At 59.8% G+C, this 24,603-nt stretch overlaps 1 protein-coding gene across 3 annotated transcripts; it reads right to left on the reverse strand.

Annotated features, from left to right (window-relative positions):
* Window positions 1-397: 397 nt before the first annotated feature.
* On the reverse strand, window positions 398-23,979 carry TLE2 (TLE family member 2, transcriptional corepressor). 3 transcript variants are annotated; one of them, XM_042927942.1, is made up of 20 exons: window positions 23,956-23,979; window positions 23,186-23,283; window positions 22,655-22,718; window positions 22,218-22,262; window positions 19,971-20,033; window positions 17,006-17,080; window positions 16,600-16,783; window positions 16,207-16,226; window positions 12,270-12,377; window positions 10,959-11,003; window positions 10,260-10,409; window positions 8,666-8,804; window positions 7,736-7,896; window positions 6,601-6,677; window positions 5,640-5,889; window positions 5,164-5,411; window positions 4,928-5,075; window positions 3,229-3,379; window positions 2,016-2,092; window positions 398-710 (listed from the first exon to the last, which is right to left on the reverse strand). In XM_042927942.1, the coding sequence occupies exons 3-20, from the start codon at window positions 22,673-22,675 to the stop codon at window positions 603-605; spliced, it is 2,070 nt and encodes a 689-aa protein (XP_042783876.1). In that variant the 5' UTR covers window positions 22,676-22,718; window positions 23,186-23,283; window positions 23,956-23,979; the 3' UTR covers window positions 398-602. The 3 variants fall into 3 exon arrangements, with proteins under 3 accessions (XP_042783876.1, XP_042783875.1, XP_042783874.1); XM_042927941.1 differs by lacking the exon at window positions 23,956-23,979 and adding an exon at window positions 23,358-23,449 and having other exon boundaries at window positions 16,600-16,780; XM_042927940.1 differs by lacking the exon at window positions 23,956-23,979 and adding an exon at window positions 23,358-23,449.
* Between the last annotated feature and the right edge of the window lie 624 nt (window positions 23,980-24,603).

Raw genomic sequence — 24,603 nt, forward strand, 5'->3', positions numbered from 1 at the left:
CAAAAATGCAAAGGCATAACTAAATAAAAGCCACGTGTGACTTCCTCTCCCCTGCCACGTTGGATCCTGCAGCTACACGTGACGGCAGAAACGGGCCCCGAGTGACTCCTCGCCGTCGAGCCCTGCAAACCACGTGGACACGAGCGGCAGAGAAACGTCCGCCGCCTTCAACCACTGAGGTCTGGTGGCTCCTTGCCACCGGGCACCACGTAAGCCCTGCTGCTCGACAGCACTCCGACTCTCCCGGCCGCCCCTGCAGAATGCAGTCCTCCGGGGTCCAGAGGAGGAAAGGGAGGCTGAGGGACGGGATGCCACTCACCCTCGGCCGCACAGCCTTCCGCGGTAACAGCGCCCAAGAAAAGCAACAGCCCTGGTTCCCCAGCCCAGGACAGAAAGGTAGTTGCGATAAGCACATTTATTTCCCCGAAGTCCACCTGCCCGTCCAGCGCCGTGTCCAGCAGGGGAAGATGGCAGGGAGCCAGCCGGAGGGCCGACGAGGCTTGGCGCTCACGGGTATGAACGGAGACGGGGTGCCGGGCTGTCTGTCCTGGATGCCCCTCCCCCACGGGCCAGGCCAGGGGCGCAGGAAGATGGGGGGGTGCTCAGTAAACCACCTCGTAGACCGTGGCCTTCTTGTCCCCCGAGCCTGTCACAATGTACTTGTTATTTCCGGAGATGTCACAGCTCAGCACAGAGGAGGACTCCTTGGACTATGGGCAGGGGTGGGGGAGGGAGAGAAGGGGAGGTGAGGCGTGGCCGATACTAGCACCGTCTGGTGTCCGGTCCGTGCCCCTGACCGCCCTGCACGACGTTCAGAGGGAAGGGGCAGGGCCAGCGGGATTGGGCGGACAGGTGACAGATCCTGGGAAGGGCGGGTCCCCTGTTCTCGTGACACCAAGAGAGCCCCAACCGAAGCCCCGCCCTTTCCTGGGAGGCTCAGAGAGGGTGTGGACCGGGCACGAGGCCACACGGCACAGCAGAGGGCCAGCCGAGGCTTACAGCGCAATGACCCTACACCAGCAAACGTTTCCTGTGAAGGACCCGGCAGTAAGTTTTCAGGCTTTGCCAAAGGTCCAAATGAGTCTCTAGCCAACAAGTCCGGGGGCCAAATAAATCTAAGTCACATTATCGTCCTTTCGTTTTACACCCCTTTAACGACGTAAAACTCAACTGCACGCCCACTAGAATGGCTGTAACAAAAAAGGACACAATAACAAGTTGTTGAGGACGCGGAGAGTTTTGAACCCGCGTACACTGCTGATGGGATGGAAAAGTTGGAGGGCAGTCCAGAGGTTAAACAGCTCCCGGCAATCCCAACCCAAGACCTCTCTGCCCAAGAGCAATGAAAACACGTCCACGGCAGCGCGACTCACAGCGGCCCGAACGCGGAAACAAAGCAGGTGTCCGTCAAGCGGTGGATGGATAAGCAAGACGCGATCCATCCAGACTACAGGCTGTGGCCCAACCTCAGGAAGGAAGGGCAGCCTGCCTCCTGCCACCACGTGGGCAGACCCGGAGGACACTGAGCAGTGACAGAAGCCAGACACAGGAGGACACGTCCTGCGTGACCCCATCACAGGGGGTCCCCAGAGGAGTCCCGTCCAGAGAGACAGAGGGTGGACGGTGGGAGCCAGGGGATGGGGCAGGGGGCGGGGAGTCCGTGCTTCATGGGGACAGGGTCTCGGTCTGGGGAGACGGAAAGCTCTGGAGACGGATGGCAGGGGTGGTTACACAACAGTGTGAGTGTGTGTGCGCTTAGAAACGGTCACGATGGCAAGTCTTAATGTATTAAAAAGAGGAAGCACGCACAAAAAGGACCCAGGCTGCACGCGGATGTGGCCCGCAGGCTGCAGTTTGCAGACCCTGCTTTAGTAGCTTGCTGGCTGGTGGGGAAGGGGGGGACCTCGCAGGACCCGGGGGAAGTTCCGCGGCTTAACCACCAGCTCAGCCACCCCGGGGCCCCTGCGTGCAGCACGTCCTGGCCTGCAGGGCGGTGGCTGCACGCGGCTGGGTACCTGGAAAATGCTGGCTCCGTACGGCGTCCTCCAGGCATTCAGTAAGTTGTCTTTCCCGGTGCTCACAAACCAGCGCCCTGGGGGAGGGAGAGCAGGGGGTTCCAGCAGGAGAGACCAGAGAGCCCCCCACCCCCACCCCCCGGCTGTGGGCCGCAGGCAGACAGGGTCCAGCAGGCCTGGTCTCTCCCTTTCTTTCTGGCACCTCCGCTCTCACAAAGGGACCACTGGGCCCCTCCTTCCCCCCCATTTTCCAGATGGTGAAGTCAAGGCCCCCCCAGGGGCGGGGGCCCATCTGGCCTTCAAGAAGGGGGAGCCCCCAGGAGAGCGTGGCCAGATAAAACATAAGATGCCCAGGTACCTGTGAATCTCAGATAAATCACAAACCATTTTAATACAGATGTGCCCCCAGGATTTCATTATTTATTTTCTTTTAATGCATGTGTGTCCCATGCGGTACTCGGGGCACACTTATGCTGAAAATCATTTGGCTGCTTTTTTTTTTTTTTTTTTTTTTTTAGTGTCAGTGTATCTCAGGCAGTATTGGGGATGTATTTGTATTACCAAATCAGTTGCTTTTAAGCGTAAGCATGTCCTGGGTCGCACTTGGGAAAAACCTCCGCTAACCAACGGCTCGTTAAGATTCAAAATTCCGGGGCGCCTGGGTGGCGCAGTCGGTTGGGCGTCCGACTTCAGCCAGGTCACGATCTCGCAGTCCGTGAGTTCGAGCCCCGCGTCAGGCTCTGGGCTGATGGCTCAGAGCCTGGAGCCTGTTTCCGATTCTGTGTCTCCCTCTCTCTCTGCCCCTCCCCCGTTCATGCTCTGTCTCTCTCTGTCCCAATAAATGTTGAAAAAAAAAAATTAAAAAAAAAAAAAAAAAAAAAAAAAAAAGATTCAAAATTCCACCGAGGGGATGCCTGGGTGGCTCCAGCCGATTAAGCGCCCGACTGGGGCTCAGCTCACAATCTCCAGGCTCGGGGGTTCGAGCCCCGCATCAGGCTCTGTGCCCACAGCTCGGAGCGTGGAGCCCGCTTCGGGTTCTGTGTCTCCCTCTCTCCCTGCCCCTCCCCTACTTGCGCTCTGTCTCTCGCTCTCAAAAATAAACATTAAACAGAAAGATTCCAATTCCGCTGAGCGTCCTGTGTTTTGTTGTGGGGGCTGTCCGGTGGGTGTGGGGTTTCGGTCGCCCCGCCCCGCGCCCTCCAGGCACACACACCGCAGGAGGCGAACTTGAGGGCCAGCACACAGCTCTCGTGAAGGTGCAGCTGGTACTTCTCGGGCTTGCGCACGTGCAGGACCTCCACGTTACTGCTCTCCATGCCCACGGCCAGCCAGTCCTGGTTGGGGCAATGGCCCAGGGAGAAGATCTGGGGGTGCAGAGGAAAGAGGGGACATCGAACCCCCCCCTGCAGAGGTTGGAGGAGGCCCAGAGCGGCAGGGGAGGGGCCCACCGCTCTCCCGCGGCAGCCCTGCGTGGAGAGGCAGCTGGCCCAGGGCCTGGAACGCAGCAGGAACTGCATGTCGGATCATTAATATTAATCAGAATTACACGGAACCCTGGGGCCTCACATCCATTATCTGCTCAGAACGCACAACAGCTCTGGGAGGGAGGGAAGGAGGGAGAGGGAGAAGCCGGGCGAGGACAGTCGCCCCCCTTGAGCAGATGGCAGAAGGGAAGCTCGAGGCCAGGGCTCGCTCAAGGTCAGAGATCCGTGAAAGACGAGGCCTTCGGACTCCCAGCTCGGAACTTTTCCCCGCTTGCCAACACCTCCTTTTGCTTGGATGTGAAAGGACTCAGTGGCCTCATCGTTCCGTGTGCCCCACCCCAAGCGAGGCAGAGAGAGGCTTAACGCCTTGTTCTATCCTAACCCTGTCGAAGTCCTACGGACAGGACGCGTGTGGAAAGAACCACAAATGGACAGCGGAGAGAAGACTGGAAGTTTTCACGTGTGCTCTCCTGCCCGTACAGAGTTCCTGCACAAAGACGGGGGCCCAGTGGGATGAGAGATACTCACCATGGGGTCCCCAGAGAACAACCCATCTAAGTCTCAGGGCCAGGGGATGGACAGCCATATCCACCTGCACCCTTGAGTTCCTTATCAAAGAAACTTTTAAGCTAAAGAGAAGAGAAGGTAGAACAGAAAGAGTTTGGGCGTTAGCTACTATCTCCAGGCTTCAAGGGAGGGGGCAAAAATGGAGATGGGTTTTGAAGGATGAGTAGGAGTTCACCAATTGGAGAAAAGGGAAGGAAAAGCATGTCAGCTAGAGGGAACAGTAAGTGGAGAGGTCCAGATGCATCTGAGGGCATGGTGTGTGTGAGAGAGACTAGAGCACAGAGGCCTTAAATGTCAGGCCAAGAAGCTCCCGTCCTGCCCCCAAGGCAGTGGGAGAGAGGATCTGGGTGACTCTGTTCAGCCGTGAGGAGTCTCCAGATCCTGTCCAGCTCCTTCACTTCATCCTTTAGCCTGGATTCTCACAGAGCCCTCAACGGAGACCTCTCTGCCCAACTCCTATGTCAACCTCTCCCTGTCGACCTAGATCAGTGGCTCCCCAGTGGGTCCTGGGGGGTGGTCAGGAGCTCTCAGTCGGGTCAAGAGATTGAAGGCTGGGAAGAGAATCGGGCTACCGGAGAGGAGGAAGGAATGAATGGGGGCGTGACTTAGCAAAAGCATCTGGGAAAGTGATCCGAGGGTCTTAGTAGACCCACAGCTTACTCTGAATCAGTGCCTTTGTGTTTCCATGGGGTTGGGGGCGGGGTAAGGCCTATGGATTTGTGAGAAGGACAAAAAAGATGGACACGGGTCACAGGTATCTGGTCCCCACTCAGTTTCTGGAAGTGAGTGCCTTGTGGGGAGGGGAGGGGGCTCCGGATTCCTGAAGCTCCTATCGCCCTCCCGGCAGACCCACTGCGGCACCTGAGAGCAGAAATCGTGCTGCTGCAGCTGGCGGCCCTCCCGCAGGTCCCAGCAGCGCACCGTGTTGTCCAGACCCCCGGTCCAGAGCCGAGTGCCGTAGTCGGAGATGTCGATGCAGCTGGCACCATCGGTGTGGCCCTGGAACTGCCTGGAGGGAGAAGGGCCCAGGCGTCAGGCGTCCGTCGTGGGGCTGCTTCTGCTCCAGCGCCGAAGCGAGGGGCGCGGGGACCACCCACCTGACCATGGTCTGGTTCTGCAGGTCCCAGACCACGATGTTGCCGTCGCTGCAGCAGGAAAAGCAGACCTTGGCGTCGGGGCTGACGGCCAGGGCGTAGCAGGCCGGGGCCGAGGAGGTCAGCTCGGCCTTGATGCGCGGGGTGGGCGCCGCCAGGTCCCAGATGGACAAGGTGCTGGCCTCCCCTCCCACGATCAGACTGCGGCCGTCCGGCAGCAGCTTGCAGGAACGGATGTAGTTGTCCCGGTTCTGGGGCGGGAGAGAAGCGACGGTGTGGAGCTGGCCCTCCCCGACGGGGCCTCCCCACCCCCCCCTCCCCGACGGGGCCTCCCCCCCCCCCCCCCCCCCCCCGAGAGCACCCCCAAGCGCGCGGCGCCCCCCAGCCCGCCCCCGCTCTCCCCGAGCCCCGCCCCCGGCGGCCCGGAAATCCCGCCCCTGCGGACAAGCCCCGCCCCCGCCGGCGGGCCCCGCCCTCACCAGGCAGTCGAGCTGCGCCACCGGCGTCTTGGCGCCCGGCTGCCCCACGTCCCACACTTTGACGCAGCCCTTGCCGCCGGTGTACACGTGCTGCGTGGAGCCGCTGATGGTGACGGCGCAGACCACCTCGCCGTGCGCCAGCGTGTGCAGCTGCCGCGCGTGCCGCGGGATGCCCGCGCCCACCAGCGCGTCCGAGGGGAAGGGCACCGGCTGCATCTGCCCGTCGGCAGACACGTGGAAGGAGTAGGCCCTGCACGGGAGGAGGGCGGTGACGCGCGGGGAGGGGACCGCCCTGGGGGTGGCGGCCCGGCCGGGTGCCCGCCCCGCTCCGGGGGGCTCGGGGCCGGGGGGCGGGGAACCCTGGATCCCAGGTGACGGATGGGACAGTCAGCGTGGCCTAGCCAGTGGCCCGCAGCCTGGCAAGCAGGCACTTAGTAAATGCGTGTTGAGTAGCGAGGATCCAGGGAGACGCCTTGAGAGCTCCAGAGACTGGGACCCACTGGGAGCCCCCAGCCCCGGGTGGCCAGTTAGACTGAAATCAATTTACAACTTCAGTGTCTCAGTGGCGAAAGCCACAGGTGGCCAATGGCAGTCAGGTTGGACAGCTGTAGGTATAGAACATTCCCATCATGGCGGAGAGTTCCTGGGTACTTGGGGCTGCGGCGCCCTGGGGTTGGCGGGGGGCATTCTGCGCAGTGTAGGATGTACAGCTGTATCCCAGGCCCCATAGAGGCCGGATGTGGGCCTGACCACCAAAAATGTCAAAGACATGCCGAATGTCTCCGGGGTGGGGGTGGGGAAGGCAGAAGTACCCCCCACCCCCGTTTCTGCATTTTTCTTGTTACATACCTCTCCAGACAGCTCCTTCAGAGACTTTCTGGAAAGACAGCAGGGAACCCCAGCCCCCACCCTACAATGTAAGCAGCGGACAGGAGGCAGGGATCCCTGAGCCAATACTCACGGCTTCCCCCCAGGGATAGTGGGCAGGGAAGAGGAGATAGATGACCCTCGGAGATGTGGATGAGACTCAAATGCCATCTGCCAAAATGCCAAAGAGGAAGGGTCCTAGGGCAGGTGACTCAAACCCACCTCTGCCTTCCCCCATGCTCACCTGCCGTATTTCTCTGTTTATGAGAGGATCCCCAATCTGATCCCCAGTCAGCCCCTCCCTAAGAAAGCAGAGATGCCCTCTCCTCCCGCTGCACTACAGACAGGAGAGCAGAGGCTTGCACTTGAAGGAACCCCAGAGCCTCTGCCCAGGGAATCCTAGAATCCCAGGCTTGGAAGGACCCCGAAGAGTCTGACCGGCTCTAGAGCAAGAGTTGGCAAACTCTGGCCCCCTGTTCGTTTTTGTAAATAAAGTTTTATCGGTACAAAGCCACACCCGTTCATTTCTATGTTGTCTATGGTGGCTCTGAGCTATGAAGGCAGAGGTGAGTAGTTTTGACCCAGACCAACTGGTCGGCAAAGCCAAAACCATTTAATGTCTGGCCTCTTGCAGAAAACACTTGCTGACCTCTTTTGCACAACATCCCTTGGGTCTGGGATGTCCCCCGTGACAGCATTTTCTTCCCTCTGGAGGCACCCTTGTCTACTCCAGGGTGGCTCACTCTGTCAGCCGTCTGTCCTTGTGCTGCCCTCTGGGGCCCACCCAGTCCCTGTCCCTCCCTGGCCCCAGCTCAGGGTCTCAGGCCCTATTCCTTCAACTCCTTCTCATGAGACCTCGCTTCCAGTCCTCTCCCCAGGTGAGTCCCTCATCAGTAATCTACCAGAGTCATCGCAGCCCCTTAAAAATCAGGGCCAACAACTGTATGCCCTCTGCCGGGAGGTCGAATGGGCCCCTTGTGCCCCGTGGCTGGGGCTCCCTGCTCCTCATAATGCGGCATAAGCACAGCTGCTCTTTCCAGTTATATGTTACTTGTATTAAGCTTGTGGAGCTCCTGAGACCTTCAGGTCCTCTCCCCGCATGCGCTTGCCAAGCCAGGGTTCCCGTCCCTTTCCCTGTCCCCTTGTCTCTTGTGTAACTGGTTTCTCCTCCCGGCCCCCAGCCCCTGTGCCCTCCGATACCTCCCGGTGCCCCCACACTGAGGACTCACCATGGGGGACCGTCCATACACCACAGAGCCGCTGACCTGGGGGGACAGGTGGAGGCTAACGTAGGAGCTGGGCACAGAGAGGTCCCCGTTAAGGGCGCTGTGGGAGCTCAGGCTGAAGGACGTGGTGAAGGGACTGGACAGGGTCAGGGGGCTCCTCAGGGCTGAGTGAGAAGAGACAAAGATAGGTCTTCAGACACCTTGGACCCAGATCCGGCCTTCCACTGCCTTGGCTGGTCTTTCGGGGCTGCTGCGTTCCCGTCCAGCATCCACCACACCCTGTCACGTGTCCAGATGTTTGAGGATACTGTTCCCTCTGGCTCATATGCTGTTCCCCTGCCTTCCTCGGTTGCTGAACTCCTACTCACCCTTCGACACCGAGACCCAAAGTCCAGCAACATCTCAGGAACATCACTGAGCCTGCTCGCCCCACCCCTAGCCCGTTCTGGCTCTCTGCCTCTATCCCCGCCACGATCACAAGGGGCTGGAAGCTTAGGGGTCTGCGTCTCCGTCCCCACCATCTGGGAACTCCTCAAGGGCGCGTTCCAGGGCTGATTTCTTTCTGGGAACCCAGAACCACCGCCGGGCCTGGTCATATGACAGCAGAGCCCACGTTAACGAGGGGGGACCTGAGGCTCAGAAAGTTTGAGTCGCTTGCCCAAGGTCATGCGGCTGACGAGTAGTATCCAAGGCCGGCCTCAAACCCCAGGCTGTCTGACTCCAAAGCTTGTGTTGTCCGTGCAGAAGGCTAAACCTCTTGAGTAGATCGCTTCCCCTCTGGGCCTCTGTTTCCCCAACCGACAAGCCAAGACAGGAAACCGAGGCCCGGGGTGAGGCGGCATTGGGCTCAGAGTCCTGGAAAGGGTCAAGGCCATCCCAGAGCTGAATCCAACCCCCCAGAAGAGACCTGTTCAGGCCCCAGTGGACACTCACCGACACTGTCCGTGCCAGGCGTTGGCTTGGTAGCAAGCTGGCGGAGGTGACTGGCTGAGCTGGGCCCTGGGGTGGGCGCGTCCTGGGGCGGGGAGGAGTCGCAGGACTTGGGGGCGGGAGTGCTGGCAGGAAGATCATTCTGGGGAGAAAGGTCGGGACTGAACGCCCCACCCCCACCCTGGCACCAGCACCTGGCCCCCTGCTGCCCACGATCTGGTGAGAAATTGGCACCGGAGGAGGGAGCTAGGCAGGGGCTCACAGGAGGTGTCTGCACGCCAAGCACGTGCGGTTCAAGGGCATGGGCCCCACCGCTGATGCCCTGAGCACAGGGACACGCGGGGTCCACAGGCTGGGAGTGCCAGGCGGGCAGCAGAGTGGGAATGGGCACGCAATGCCCGCAGGGCTGCACACGGCGTGGGGGGGGGGGGACCGGCACCCGCTGCCAGAGCCCAGCAGGCACATGATCAGGTATGAGGAGTGCGGGTGTAGACAGGCCTCAAGCAAGGGCACACGGGGCAGGGAGCGGGCATTGCGGAGGAAGGCGACAGTCAGAGGACTCAGGAGGAGGGGAGCACAGGCCTGCACCCAGGCGAGGGACCGGCAGCCAGCACTGGGGTGCCCCTGGCTGCTCTCAGGGGGCGGGGTGCCTCTGCAGCTGTCTCTCCCTGCGGGGACACCTGAGGGGAGGGGGAGGGGATCTCCAAGGAGGAGCACACGGGCTGTCGTCTCTCTGCTGTCACCTCCTTTGCCTTTCAAGAAACTTCACGTCCCCGTCCCGTCTTTCCACTACACAATCACGTGTTTCCTGCCAACCCCACTCCACCAGGGGGAGTGGGTGGGGACACGTGGGACAAGGGAGGCCTTCTGGGGGCTTCTCCCGGAGAGCAGAGCTGCCCCTCCCCCTCTGGCCTCCCGGAGTGGAGGAGGTCACAGGAGATGCAACCGGCAGCCCCAGCCTCGGCGGTTGCCATAGCAACCTGCTGGGAGGGGAGGCCTAGAAACCGACGCACTCTCTGGGTAAGCGCAGGGCAGGGGTCTGGGGAAGATTTGGTGAGGGCAGGGGTGGGACCAAACGGAGCCCGGCTGTGAATGCCTAAGGGGCGTGCTCTGAGGGGTTCCTACACCTGGCACTGGGAAAGTTGTTCCCATAGTAATGCTCTTGCCTTTCGGGAAGGGGGAGGGGGGGGAACGGGACAACCTCTCAGGTGGGGCTGCTGCATCTCCCGCTTCTCCAAGGCTTTAACACTTGCCAGGCTGGAGTCAGTCCCAGAGCAGCCATTCTGCAGCTGAGTGTTTATTTCCAAGGGATTTCCTATTTGTTGCAAGAGATGCTTCCCTTTCTCCCTAAGAGGGTGAGTAGTCTTTTGATATGTATTTAGGTTCAACAGAGCACGCCGACTTGGGGAAAATACCTGGATAAAGTCGAGGCAGATTTTAGGAAGGTGGCAAATAATCATGAAGGAAATGCTGGTCAACCCGCTGGAAAGACCCCAGCAGGGCTGCTTTCTCCTTGCTCGACATCTAATCGAGTGGCATCTGTTTCCAGGTCCCCAGGGTGCGTAAAGTGAGTTTCAAGGCCTCCCCTACTCCTTACCAGGACAAGCTCCTTGGCTCTGGGGAGCGGGGAGCCGAGGCTGGAGGCCAAAGAGGCCGGACTGTCCACGAGGTCCCGACGGGCGGGGACGCATATGGGCGCCTTTCCACATGGGGTGATAGCTGGGCTGGGGGGCTCCGAGGGTTGGTCCTGGGTTTGAGGAGGTGACATTGAGTGGAGGTGAACTGGGCAAAGAAGGAGAGCCCCTCTCTATATACCCCTCCCCAACCCCACCCCGCACTCCAGCCTGGGTCCCTACGATCCACCTTGGGAGGATTATGAACCACCCCCCCCCCACCCCCGTGCCTTACTTTACACATCTGTAAAATGGGATTGATAGTACCTACTCCATAAACCCACACAGAAACGACTGTGTAAGGGCTTGGCTCTGTTGTCCCCCATTAAACAGATGGGGAAAAGTGAGGCCAGGGACGGGGGCGTACTGTCCCAGTCACACAGTGAGCCAGGGCCGGATGCTACTTCTGCTGCCCATTGCCAGGGTTCTCTGGGCCTCAGTTTCCCCACCTGTGCTATGGAGAGGGGGTCAGCCTGGGGTGTCCCTCTATCCCCTACTCCCCCTACCCCCACATCACCCTCAACACAGCCATCCACAGAGGGGGCCAGGACCCCCCCTCTTCCCTCTGGGTCCCCCAACACTCGGGAAAGCCTGCCATCCTCTGGGCCCAGGCCCCGACTCACCTCGTCCACCACCAGGTTGTAATCGCTCTTGTCTTCGTCACTCTCCTGGGGGGACACGGGGGAAAGAGCTTGCCCTGGCCATGCCGCTACCTCCGTGCCCCCTTACTGATCCCAGGAGACCACCAGCCGCGGTCTGACCGGGATTCTGGGGCTTCAGAGGCCTATGTGCTTAGTTCAGACAGAAGGCTGCCATTTGCTCAGGTGCAAGGGGTTGGGGGCGGGTCTCTCATGGAGAAAAAGGAGGGGATGGAACTTAGGGCCCAAGACTTGCTGTGGGGCCCCGAGCGCCTCCCGGCCCTCCCTGGGTCCCAGTCTCCTCCTCGGTGACGGGATGGGACGTCCCGTTCGGGGACCAGGACTCATCCATAAACTCCCAACTGGCTCTCTCTCCACGGAGCCAGTCAACCTCCCGGGATCGTCTGCCCACCACCATCCCCATGGCCTAGCACAGACCTCATCCCCTCCTTAGGCTCCTGGCCTTCAGCCTCGCCCCCTCCAGGTAGCCTTCCAAGCTTGCCCCAGAGGACTTTCTTTACACCTGTCCCCACATCTGTACTACGTCTTTCTATGGCTCCCCACTGCCCTTGGGAGAAACCCTGGCGTGTGGGGCTGCCCTCTGGTCTGGCTGGAAAAGCAAGGGAAGACCAAGGCTGCAGCCTGAAGGCCACAGCTCCCAGCGGGGGGGGGGGGGGGGGGGGGGGGGGTTGACTGCCCCCTGCCCTCCACCCCCTGCCCCGTCCCCAGTTTTCTTCTTTAAAATACCCGTTGCTGACGGGTATAGAACAAGCTGCTATGTTTTTTAAAGATCAAAGGCATCTCTGAGAAACAGCAGGACTGGCCAACGCTGGGCCTGCCAGCAGGCAGCTGGGAGGAGAAGGCTGTCCCTGTAGATGGGACAGGTGCTTTCCAGCCAGCCAGTCCCAGCCCCAGCTTGCAGCCTGGCCCCTGGGGCGCCAGAGTAGGAACTGCAGGTGCAGTGAGGGGCGGGGGTGGTCCTGACCCAGGAGGAGGGCCCCGGAGAGAGTATTCTGCGCCTCGTGGAGGGGCAGAGGGAGGGGAATGCCAGAGCGCTGAAGAGCCGGACCCAAAGCCAGGAGGTGGGCAAACAGATATGTGCCCCAGAGGCTACGGAGACAGAGCAACTGGAGTTGGGCCTGGCCCCACAGCTCCTTTCATTGTTCAGTGCTCCGTGCCCAGTGGGGAGCTATGGAAGGCCCCAGAGTGAGAGAGTCGCGGCCAGAGCTGGGCTCTGGGAGGCCCTGAGGGGCGGGGCTGGGGGGCCCACCCATCTTCCGCTTGCCCCCCACTTACATAAGGTCCCGACAGATCCTTGTCCTCAGCTCGCGGCTTCCCACTGCCCCCTGGGCCACCGGGTCGCACCTCTTCCACCACGCTCTCAGGGGGGGAGGGGGACGCGCTCTGCAGAGACACAAGGGCCGGAGAGAGGGTCAGGGCCCTGGGGCCCCAGACTCCGCCCCGGCCCAGCCCAGACCGAGGGTCCCCAAACACAGTTATTAGGATCTGTGCCTCAAGCTTCCCATCTGGGAAATGGGACCTTCCAAGGGCAGGCTCGATGCTAAGGTCTTGACCCCACAGCAAGTTCTTTGGGGAAGTGACGATTAATCCCATTGCACAGACAGGGAAACTGAGCCTGAGGAAGACAGGGCTGCACAGCGAATTAGGGGCCGAGGCAGGATGCCCAGCCAGCCCACCAGATGTCGACAACCAACCTTCGGAGGTCAAGGGCTGGGTGTGCCAGCACAGAGACACAACATCAACCTGCCTGTGTGCCCTCGGACAGTTTTCTCCTTCCCTGGGACTCAGTCTCCCCAGCTGTACACAGGGGATGCCCCACACAGTGATTTCTCAAGCACTGCAGTTCTGGAACCATTTCTTCAACTGAGATCTTATCTTGAAGCCTGATTTCATGGGCAGATAAGACGTTGGGCCCTGAGAGCTGGGTGGCTCTGTGCAAACCGCACACAGGATTCAAAGCCACGTTCAGCAAGATGGGCCACTAGGAAATAAAGCAGGCCACAGATGCAAAAGCGTGCAGCCGCTTAAAAAAGAAAGCAGAGCGGCGCCTGGGTGGCTCAGTCGGTTGAGCGTCCGACTTCAGCTCAGGTCAGGATCTCACGGCTCGTGGGTTCGAGCCCCGCGTTGGGCTCTGGGCTGATGGCTCAGAGCCTGGAGCCTGCTTCCCATTCTGTGTCTCCCTCTCTCTCTGCCCCTCCCCCACTTGCTTTCTGTCTCTCTCTAAACAAATTTTAATTAAAAAATAGTAAAATAAAATCTCTTGTTAAAGATAGTTTTAAAAAGTGTTTTTATTTTTATTTTTTTTGAGAGAGAGAGTGAGGGGGAGGGGCAGACAGAGAGGGAGACGGCGGATCCCCAGCAGGCTCTGCCCCGACGGCAGAGAGCCCGGTGTGGGGCTCGAACACGCGAACCGCGAGATCATGACCTGCGCTGAAGCTGGACGCTTAACCAACTGGGCCACCCAGGCGCCCCAAAAATAACATCTTAAAAAAGAAAAAAACAAGTAGAGACGTTAGAGATGTGACAGCACGGAAAGATGGCCTCAATGCATCACCGAGGCAGAGAGGCGACTGGCTGGGCGCAAATCCCAGCTCGGCTTCTCATTGGCTCTGAGACCTCGGGCAGGTTACGCAACCTGTCGCACGCTCAACCCGTGTCCCGTGGATGATCCCGGGGATCATCGCAACAGTGCCCGCCTCCTAGGGTTGCGGGGAAGATACAGCGAGCTGCGGACGCTTAGCCGGACGCGGGGCCCGGCGCGCGGTGAGCCCACGTTCGTGCAGGGAAATTCAGAAACGCACAGGATGTCCCTGAGTTTCCCCCCACTCGGCACTGTGGGGGCTGAGCAGCGACCCTGGCCCCGCCCACTCGATGCCAGGTGTACCCCTAGTCGTGAGAGCCACAGAGGTCCCCAGACACGGGCTGGTGTCCCCTGGGGGCGGGATCTCTTGTGCGAAAACTGCTACTCATACCCCTTCCCTCTCTGGCAATTATGTTCCCACCACGGAGCCTCTGCTGCCTCGAACTCGTGTCTGTGTGTGTGTGACACGTGTTACACAGGGGAGAAGTCTGGAAGGAGGCGCTGCAAAACGAGTGGGGTCGTTCAGGAGACTTGGATGGGAGGGGGCTCGGGGCAAGGGTCAGGGGGTCACGGTCCCTTTACGGGGTTGAACAGGGTCCACCAAAGTTACGTGCCCACCCAGAACCTCACTAGGAGACCTTATCCCAAAGTAGGGTTTTCGCAGAAGTGATTAATTGCGATGAGGGCATAGTGGGTCCGGGTAGGCCCTAATGCAATGGGGCTATGGTCCTGTTTTTTCAGGTTTTTAAATGTTTGTTTATTTTTGAGAGAGATAGAGGGCAAGCGGGGGAGGGGCAGAGAGAGAGGGAGACACAGAATCCAAAGCAGGCTCCAGGCTCCGAGCCGTCAGCACAGAGCCCGACGCGGGGCTCGAACCCACGAACCGTGAGATCGTGACCTGAGCCGAAGTCAGACCCTTAACTGACTGAGCCACCCAGGCGCCCCGGACTGGTGTCCTTAAAGGGCAAGAGACACACAGGGGAGAAGCCACGTTGAGGACAGAAGGAGAGACGGAATGATTCAGCCACAGGCCAAGGAGCCCCAAGCCCAGAGGCCACCAGACGCTAGAAGGGCTCACAGCTCGGTTTCAGATTTGTAGCCTCCAGAACAAGGAAGGGAACAAATCCGTGTTGTTTTAAGCCATGCAGTGTGTGCTAATGTGTTCTAACAACCGTGGGAAACAAGTGCAGCCCCCTTTCCACACGGTCCCCTTCTCTGTAGGAATTGTCTTCGAGGCACCTGGGGGCTCAGTCGGTTGAGCTTCCGACTGGTGATTTCGGCTCAGGTCATGATCTCACAGTTGATGGGTTCAAGCCCCGCGTCAGGCTCTGCACTGACAGCTCGGAGCCTGCTTGGGATTCTCTCTCTCTGCCCCTCCCCGGCTTGCACTCTGTCTCAGGGTCCCCACCGCTGTTTTCAAGATCTGTGCCTCAAGCTTCGCATCTGGGAAATGGGACCTTCTAAGGGCAGAAGCCATGTGGTCGTGACAACCACAGATGTCCCCAGACACTGCCCAGTGTCCCCGGCGGCAGGGGGTGGGAGTGGGGGCCCGGTGCAAGCCGAGATGAGCTCTAAGAGCGAAACGCTTTTGGATCGTGGAGATTTAGCACAATAAAAAGGACATAAAACATACCATTAGTAGTTTTTATGTCGATTATACGTTGAAATATTCTGCATACATGATGTTAAGTAAAATATACTATCGGAATTCATCTCATCTGTTTAACTTTTTAAACGTGGCTACGAGAGGGGCGCCTGGGTGGCTCAGTCGGTTGGGCATCCGACTTCAGCCTAGGTCATGATCTCGCCATTCCCAAGTTCGAGCCCCACGTCGGGCTCTATGCTGACAGCTCAGAGCCCGGAGCCTGCCTCGGATTCTGTGTCTCCCTCTCTCTCTGCCCCTCCCCTGCTGACGTGCGCGTGTGCTCTCTCTCTCAAAAATAAACGCCAAAAATTTTTTTTAATTTAAAAATATAAATAAACGTGGCTACTAGAAAATGTGCAGTCACATAGTAGATTGTGATGCTGCGAACAAAGGCAAAAAAAACCACACGGACCCCCCCCCCCCCCGCGCCACACACACACCAAGCTCACAGCACAATGACGGATGCTGGGGAGACTGTGGGCTGCACCCGTGTGTGGTTTCCTGCATCCTGTACTGTGTTTTATCCGAGACATTACGGTTGGGGGAGGCTGGGTAAAGGGCACACGGGGCTTCCCTGCACTTTTCTTTGCAATGCCCGATGCGTTGGTAACTGTTTCCAAATTAAGCAGTTTTTTAAAAAATTACACACAGGGCTCACCTCTATTTCCATTGGGCACCGCTCTGATAGACGGTGATATCGAGTGGATGATGGACAAGTTCATGAGCGGAAGGTGCCACGTGCGTGCATTTATTCAATTGCAAAAAACAAAACAAACCCCCAAAAACCAGCTCACGATTGAAAACCTTCCATAAAGAAAACTCTAGCGGTAGGGGCACCTCCTATACCGAAACGCTCCAGACGACCCAGCTGGAACACGGGGCGGGCGTCCTGCTGGGAGGACCTTAGCAGCTCAGAGCCACTGGCTTCAGCCACATTCGAATGCAAGGCCAATATCACACAAGTTCCCGGATGCCTCTCGACTTACCCTGCTCTGAGCTCTCTCCGCTGGCAGGTTGGAGGCGAGGCAGAGAGAGAGAGAGAAGGAGAAGAGGTGAGGGTTTCACGGCCCATGGTGCCAGAGGGCACACCCCTCCAGCGCTGACAGAGCCCTCTTCCGGGCTCAGGATCTCCCTTCTCCAACACCCTTGCAAAGGAGTGGATCGTTCCTTTCCTGAACCATTCAGGTAGATGCCCAGAGAGGGCCAGTAACTCGCCCCAGGACACACAGCCAGTGGGGAGTGAAGTTGACCCTGATGGCCCTGCAGGCCCTCTCCTTCACTCCCTCGCACTTAAGTCCCCGTGCCACCCTCGCCCCTCCCCCAGCCCCTTCCCCCCCCCCCCCCCCCCCGCCAGGGCCGCCCCGTGCTGCCCCGCTCACCTCTGGGTCCCTCGGCCTCCACGCCTGCCCGGTCTTCCTTGGCAACGGCGGCCAGCTGAGCCTGGGCGGCCAGGGCTCCGGACAGGGCCAGCAGCCCCGTGGCACTGCCACCCACCAGGCCAGTGGGGCGAGGGGTGAGGGGCACGGGGGGAGCATGGTGAGACAGTGGCTGGAGTTGCTGCTGCTGGAGAGAGGAGAGGTGGGCCGGGGCCGGGCCACACGGGCGCCCAGCAGGGCCCCTGGGCCGCGGGGGGGGGAGGGGTTGTGGGGGTCCCCCAGAGTCTCCAGGGAGGCCGGAGCCCAGGCCAGCTGCCTGCCCAGCACCCTCCAGCCTTAGCACCTCCTGGGTGCCGGGGACCCAGGGGTGGGGTCTCCCCAGGGCAGGGCAGGGGCTGGGCGGACTCACCCCGATGAGGCTGTTCAGCTCCCCCACGGTCACCTGCTTGGCCCGCTCCACGGCTTGAAGCACCTGTTGCTGATGCTGGGAGGCGGGGGACCGGGAAGGGGGTGCTCAGGCTCCCCGTCTGCTGGGAGCCCCCACCCAGCCAGGCAGGACCCTCTGAGGCCCCCCGCCTCCCTCCACCCCATCCTTGTTCCCAGAGCTTTGTTATTTCTCTTCTCTCTCCCTTTCCATTTTCTTTTAATTTGTTTAATGTTTATGTTTATTTTTGAGAGAGAGAGAGAGAGAATGAGCGGGGGAGGGGCAGAGAGAGAGGGAGACACAGAATATTTGAAAAAGACACACACACACACACACACACACACACACACACACACACGGTGCGCGACTGGGGGAGGGGCAGAGAGAGAGGGAGACACAGAATCCGAGGCAGGCTCCAGGCTCTGAGCTGTCAGCATAGAGCCTGACGGGGGGCTCGAACCCACCAACCGTGAGATCATGGCCTGAGCTGAAGCCGGACGCTTAACCGAGCCACCCAGGCGCCCCTCTCCCTTTCCATTTTAAACCGTAAAACAAACACAAAGCCAAAGAAACAGGCACACAAGCGCAGTGAAAACCAGTAATTATAAATCGGGGTTTCCTGGGGCACCTGGGTAGCTCAGTGGGTTGTGTCCGACTTCAGCTCGGGTCACGATCTCACGATTTGTAGGTTCGAGCCCCGCGTCGGGCTCCGTGCTGACAGCTCGGAGCCTGGAGCCCGCTTCGGATTCTGTGTCTCCCTCTCTCTCTGCCCCTCCCCCACTCACGCTCTGTTTCTCTCTCAAAATTAAATAAACACTACAAAATGTTTTAAAAATAAATAAATAAAAAATCGGGGTTTCCAGATCAGCGTCTCCCTCAGCACCATGGACATTGGGGCCAGGTCGTTCTCTGTGGGGGCATCCTGGGTGCTGTAGGGGGAGGCGGGGCTGAGCAGCATCCCCGGGCCCCCCCTACCTCCGTGCCAGGAGCACCCCTCCCTCAAGGTGACAACCACAAATGTCCCAGACGGTGCCCAGAATGCCCTGGGGCAGCACGGCCCCCCAGCAAAGAACCACCATCCAAATCAGCACCCAGGTAAACCACCCAGGTCAAAAAGTAGAAACTGGCAGGGGCACCTGGGGGGCTCAGTCCGCTAAGTGGAGACTCGATTTCAGCTTAGGTCACAGGTCCATGGGTTCGAGCTCTGCATCAGGCTGCACGTTGCTGGTGTAGAGCCTGCTTGGGATTCTCTCTGTCTCTCTCTCTGCCCCTCCCCTGCTCATCCTCTCTCTCTCTCTCAGAAACAAATGGATTTAGAAAAAAAAAAAAAAAACCGATTTAATGTGTAAATGGCCACATGTGGCTGGTGGCTCCTGTATAAGGCTGTTTATCCACACTCCTGAGGTCGGGGGTTTGAGCTGCTCCCCCTGAGGACGTGTGTGGCACACCTGTGTGTCAGGGTGTCTAAGCCAAGGGTTGGTAAACTTTTTCGGCAAAGAGTCACAGAGAATATTTTCCGCTTTGCAGGTCAGAAGGTTCTTGTCTTAACTTCTCTGCCATTTTATCAGGAAAGCTGTCACAGAGATCATGCACGTGAGTGGGCATGACCCTGTGCCAATAAAACTTTATTAACGAAACAGGCAGAGGGCGCGCCTGAGTTGAGCATAGGACTTCGGCTCAGGTCAGGATATCGTGGTTCGTGGATTCGAGCCCCGCATCAGTCCCTGTGCTGACAACTCAGAGCCTGGAACCTGCTTGGGATTCTGTGTCTCCCTCTCTGTCCGCCCCTCCCCTTCTCACCGTCTTGTCTCTCTCTCTCTCAAAAATAAACATTAAAAACATTTTTTAAAAAACCAAAACAGGCAGAGGGGGGGATTTGGCCCTTGGACTGCAGTTTGCTGAGTCTCAATCTAGAAGAATGGAGTCGCTGGGGCACATATGTGTGTCTTTATTCACTTCTTAGTTTTTTTTATCTTCATTTCTGCCATTTTCTCCCTACTCACTAAGCCACCTTGTCCCCACCCCCGGCTTCAGACACTCTCAGTCCAGCCAGGATATCCCTCCATCCCAAGCTTCCAGAAAATCTGATTCAGTGGGGTCCAAAATTTTTGTTCCCCATCACAGTGAGGGTGCCCTACTTATCCACCCTGCAGTGGAACCTGCCCTCATGTCTCTTGTGGACGGAATGCTCCGGATGGAAGCAGGGGCAGCTGATGCAAAGGTCCTGAGGCTGACACGCACTCAGAGCATTCTTAGAAAGGCCGATTTTTTTTTTTTTTTAAGTTTCAGTGAGCTGTTCACACTGCTTATTATTTCACCTGCCCTGATTCCAGCTTTTTAAAATTATTATTGTGGTTACAAATACATAAGCATTATCCTCGTAACCATTTCTAAGTGCACAGCTCAGCAGCAGCAAGCACATGCACGTTTTTGTGCAACCATCCGTCTCCAGAACTTTCCATCTCCCCAAACGGAGACTCTGTCCCCATGAAACACTGGTTCCCCGCCCCCTGCCCCACCCCTGGCTCCCACCATCTACTCTCTGTCTCTGTGGACGGGACTCCTCTAGGGACCCCCTGTGAGTGGGATTGGACAGCATTTGTCCTTCAGTGACTGGCTTATTCCACTGGACATATGTAAGGGCTGACTTTTATTGGGTGCTTCCTTAGCACCCAGTATCACCCTTGCACGGATCAGCTTGTCTGATCACCACAACCACACAGACAAGGCAAGCCGCCAAGGGCACAAGGCCAGGATTCGGACCCAGGCAGCCTGGTTGCACCCACTCGTCACCGTCAGCGATCACCTCCCTCCGCCCCTGAAGCCCCTGCCCCAGCCCCGTACCCTCCAGGCCACCCAGCAGAACCAGTGCCTGTGGCATGGCATCGGCATCGAGCCAGCCCCCCGCCCCCCATCTTCCAGCTCCCCTCTGTCCCAGCAGCCCACTCACCTCCTGGGTCAGGAAGGGGATAATCTGAGCACAGATACCACTGAGGCGCTTCACAATCTCGGCCTGGCAGGAAACAATGAGGAGGAAGCTTGGAGGGGGTGGGGGCACTGAAGCCAGAGTGGCACACAGGCTCGGGGGCAGACGGAGGGGCTGCTGAGGAAGTGATCTGCTGAGCTGATGCCCAGGGCGGCCTTGAGCCGGAAGGCAAGGACAGATACACCAGCCGCGAGGCGCCATCGACAGATTCCCGGGAAGCAGCCACGTAGACGCCCAACTCAGATGGGGTACTTAGAAGCCGTGGGGTCCTCATAAACAAAGGAGTGGCCCTCACCGGGCCCGCGTCTCTGGGTCTGGGTCTCGTCTGCAAGCTGAGGCCACTGCCAGGCAGAGACCCCCATGCACCACACTCAGGAGGAGGGCTTTGTAGTGTTGGGATAAAAAATCTGTTTACTTTGCTTTGTCCCCAGTTCCTGGCACAGAGGCTCTAAAACTCTTGGAATTTCTCAGTGATGGGTAACGGCAAGGGGGGGTGCATTTTTCTGTCCTCAACAAGCCCCTTTCGATCATACCTGAGTTTACTAGAGGGATGAAGGGTGAGCTAATCACCGATGGCCAGTGATTTAATCAGTGAGGCCTGTCCAGTGAAAGAAACCTCCACAAATGTCTGTAACCGGGTTGGTGGAGAGCTTTGGGGGGGTGACCGCATGGAGGTTCTGGGAGTGTGGTGCGCCCCCGCCCCCTGCCTCCCCTGCACCTCTCTTGCCCCTGGCTGTGCCTGAGTTAGATCCTACATAACAAACGGGTGATCCAGGAAAGGGAACCGCTTCCCTGAGTTCTGTGGACTGTTCTGGCAAATTATTGAACCTGAGAAGGGGATTATGGGAACCCTTGACGTGTATATATAGCCGGTTGGTCAGGAGTTTGGGCCAGAGACCCAGACTTTTGATCGGCATGTCCAATGGAGGCAGTCCGGTGGGGCTGGGCCCTGAACTTGGTGGTGGTGGGGGGAGGGGGTCCGCACCAACTCCAGGCAGAGAGTGTCAGAACTGAGCCAAATCGTAGGACATCTGCTGGTGCCAGGGTGCGAACTGGTTGGGGTGCAGAAAACCCATATATTTGGGGTCAAAGTATAGGGGGTGCAGTAGAGGGAAATCCAGGGAGTGGAGTAGAGACAGTCTGGTCTTACTTGCAGGTTTCATCCGGGGCAGGGCCTGGGCCAGGGGTGCCCCACGGGGGCTGAGCACAGCAGGGGCTGTGTGGGTGGGGACGGGGGGCAGCTAGGGCATATCCAGGTGTGTGCCCGGCCAGTCCATGCTTTTCTTCTTGGCTTCTGCCTGGGTTAGAGGGGTGCTGGGTGCTGGGTCTGGGCAGAGTTTGAATTCCCAGCAGGAGGACAGAGACTGGGTCCTAGCACATGCCCCTCACCCTGCAAGAGAGTCTATTTCACACACCCAAGGGACCACACCATGCTCCGGGCGGACGAGCCCCCTCTGGCGCGCACCAGATCCCGCAGAGCCCGCACATCCCAGAACAGCACACCAGGGCAGGCACCCCCAGGCACCCCACCCTCTCAGCCCACCCCCCTCCTCTTCCCACCCAGTAGGCTCCGCCCACTGCCCTGATAGTCGCAGGGACCAAATCTAAGATTCCATCAACCTCAGAATCTTTCAGGGCCCCTCTTGTCTATCAGAGAGCCTTGAGTTCAGCCTCAGGTTGGAGGGGTCAATCTTGAACAACCGGAGTCAATTTCGGAACCTTTTGGTCTAACTTAGAACCTTGAATCAGACTTAGAAGCTCAGGAGAGTCTCAGAACATCACGGTCAACCTCAGAACCTTCAAAGCAGCAACAGAAGCTTGAGGTCCATCGCAGACCATCAGGTTCCACCTCCAAACCTCAGACCCTGTGGGCTGAAGGGGACCTCCTCCAAAACCGTGTGGCCGGCCCCCACCCTGGGACAGATGTCTCCCCTACCTCCTCCCCGACCTGGCTGCCAGCCTCTGCCATAAGCCCTCCTTGACCAGGACACCTGGCCCCTGCCGTCCCTGCCCGCTTCTTGCCTCTGCTGAACCATATCTCTAGAAGTTCAGAAGTGTTCTCCTTTCCTTCGTGAGGCTGAAATCGGGCAAGACCCCTGTTCCCTGGGTCTGCTTTGCCCCAGACTGCCAGATCGCTGGGTCTCTCCTCAAGCTCCAGACCCTCACCCTTCCCACTGAGCACCCCCCTCCCCGACCCCCCACCACAGTTACCTGCTTATGCATTTCAATGTTGAGCCCGTAGGACATCTCATAGTACTAGAAAGGAAAAACTCAGTTGGGATGTACGCCGGGCCAGTGGGTGCCCAGCCCTGCTCAGGGCGATGCTGGGTTTTCCAAGGGCTCCCAGGCTGGGGGATCACAGCGGGGAGCAGAGCCTCCCAGCCCCCTGGGAGCCCAGAGGGCAAGACCAGAGGAAGAAGCAGGGAGGGGGGGCAGGGAGGAAGTGCCCAGAGACCGTGGCCCCTCAGAGATGCCAGTGGGGAGAGGGGACATCCTTGTCCCATTGTTTGTAAGAGTTGGGGGGCTCCCAACTTACAGACAGGGAAATGAGGCCCAGAGTGGCAGGGTGAGTGGGGATTCACACCCCAGGCGCTTTTACTCACAGGGAGCCCTCCCGCCGCCCCATCCTGGCACGAAAACCCCCTCACCATGACATAATGTCGCTGCATTTCCGTCTTTTCACTGGCCAGCTTCTCACATTCCAGCTTGAGGCTGGAAAGGAGACGGGGCATGGGGGTCCTGCTCCGCCCCGCCTCTACCCCCACCGCGCCCCCACCCCGCGAAAGACCCAGGGACACCCCATCTGGGCCAGTTTCCAAAGCGATGGGTTTGGCTCTTGGCCCCCTCCCCGCTTCCTCAATTATCGGCCCACCTCCAGGTCCCGGTCCCTTCCCGCCCCTTCTCAGGCTCCAAGTGTCCCAGCACTGACGGTCCCCAGCCACCTCAGCTGCGCTTCCACCTGGAAGCCCTCCCTCGCCCCTGGGGGAGGGGGGTCTCCCTCGGCCCCGCACCCTGGAGGCCCCGCCCCCGCCTGGCTGCGCACCCCCCTCCCCCCCCCCCCCCCCCCGGGCCCCCAGCGGCCCGGCCGCTCTCCCCGGGGGCGCCCAGGTGGGCTCCCAGGTGGGCTCCCGGGTGGGCTCCCGGGTCCCCCGGGGCGGGGCGCCCCCGCCCCCCCTCACCTGTGGTACTGAGCCTGAAGGAACTGGAATTCTTCTTTGATGCGGTCGCAGATCTCCAAGATCGAGAACTTGAAGGGCTGGCCGGACTGAAGCGGGGTCTGGGGGGGACGGCGGCGTCTGAGCTCCCGGACGCCCGCGCCCCCCACCCCGCGCAGCCCGGGCCCCCACTCACCGGGTGCCTTCCCTGGGGGTACATCCTGCCGGTCCGCAAGCCCCCCACCCACGCCGCCGCCGGAGCCCGACGATCCGGGGGCGCGAGGCGGCGGCGGGGTGGGGGGGGCGAGGCCGGGGGGGTGCTGCCCGAAGAAAGGAGGAGGGGGCGCGGCGGCGCGGGGCAGGCCCCCCCCACCCCGGGCGCGCGCGGGGGACGGGGACGCGGAGGGGCGCGGGCCGGGCGGGGGCGCGCGGGGCGGCGCGGAAGGTCGCGCGAGCCGCGGCCGGTGTCGGCGGAGGCGCGGGCGGCGGGCCCCGCGCGGAGCCGCCTCCCTCCGGCGGGGCTCGGCCGGGAGCCGCGGGCAGAGCCGCCTTAAGGTGGCGCCGCCGCCCCCGGCCCGCCCACCCGGCCCGCCCGCCGCGCCCCTGCCACCTCCGGGCTGCGGGCACCCCCCCCCTCCCCCGGGAACCTGCCCCTTCCCCCACCCCGGGCCGGCGACCCGTGGGGAAACTGAGGCTCGCGCCCAGTCCCCCTCCCCCTCCCGGAACGTCGTCCACCCCACCCCCCACCTCCCCGAGGGCCCAAGCGAGAGACACGCAAGGAAACCAAGAAATACCTGGGGGCCCACAGTGGGGAGCAGCGTGGCGGGGAGGGGACAGTTGGGGTCAGAAATGGCCTTTCTGAGGGAGTGGGCTAAGACGTAGGACACCTGCGTCTCTCTGGGCCCCTCTCTGGGCCTCAGTATTCCCACCTGTAAAGTGGCAGACACAGGGGCTGCTTTTGCCCAGGCGGTACATGAACAGCCCTCAGCCTGGCCTGGCACAGAGTAAAAACCCCCACAGCTGGGATTTGGTGTTTCCACTGCTACCTCCAGCAGACTGGGCTGTCTCCTCCCTCAGACTCAGCTCCCAGGAGAACGGCAGTTGACTCCCTGCCCTCAGACTCAGGTGTCTGAGGGCAGGGGCTGCACCTCCCAGCACAGACCACAGACTCCTGACACTCACCTGGGAGGGGGGACATTCTTATTCCCATCTTGCTTATGGGAAACCTCACGGTCTTTTGTTAAGTCGATCAACAAACGTGTGTCGACCACCTGTTGTGGACGGCACACTGCGCTGGGCACTGGGCACAGCAGAGAGCCAAACAGAGAGAAACCCTTGCGTTGTATCAATCCCTGCATCTGTGTCTGCACGGGAGTGAGCAAATAGTGCCCCAAACCCTGTTAAACTTCAGAGCATTGCCTTCCAGCCAACAGGTGTTTCTG

This window comes from Panthera leo, chromosome A2 (assembly GCF_018350215.1).
Source record: "Panthera leo isolate Ple1 chromosome A2, P.leo_Ple1_pat1.1, whole genome shotgun sequence".
NCBI lineage: Eukaryota > Metazoa > Chordata > Mammalia > Carnivora > Felidae > Panthera > Panthera leo.

Coding starts and splice junctions, on each gene's coding strand:
- TLE2 (XM_042927940.1), bottom strand. CDS start 23,381: ATGTACCCCCAGGGAAGGCACCCG. Junction 11,004..12,269: donor AGGATCTGTCGGGACCTTAT/GTAAGTGGGGGG, acceptor GTGTCCCCCCAG/GAGAGTGACGAAGACAAGAG. Junction 5,076..5,163: donor CAGAACCAGACCATGGTCAG/GTGGGTGGTCCC, acceptor TTCTCCCTCCAG/GCAGTTCCAGGGCCACACCG.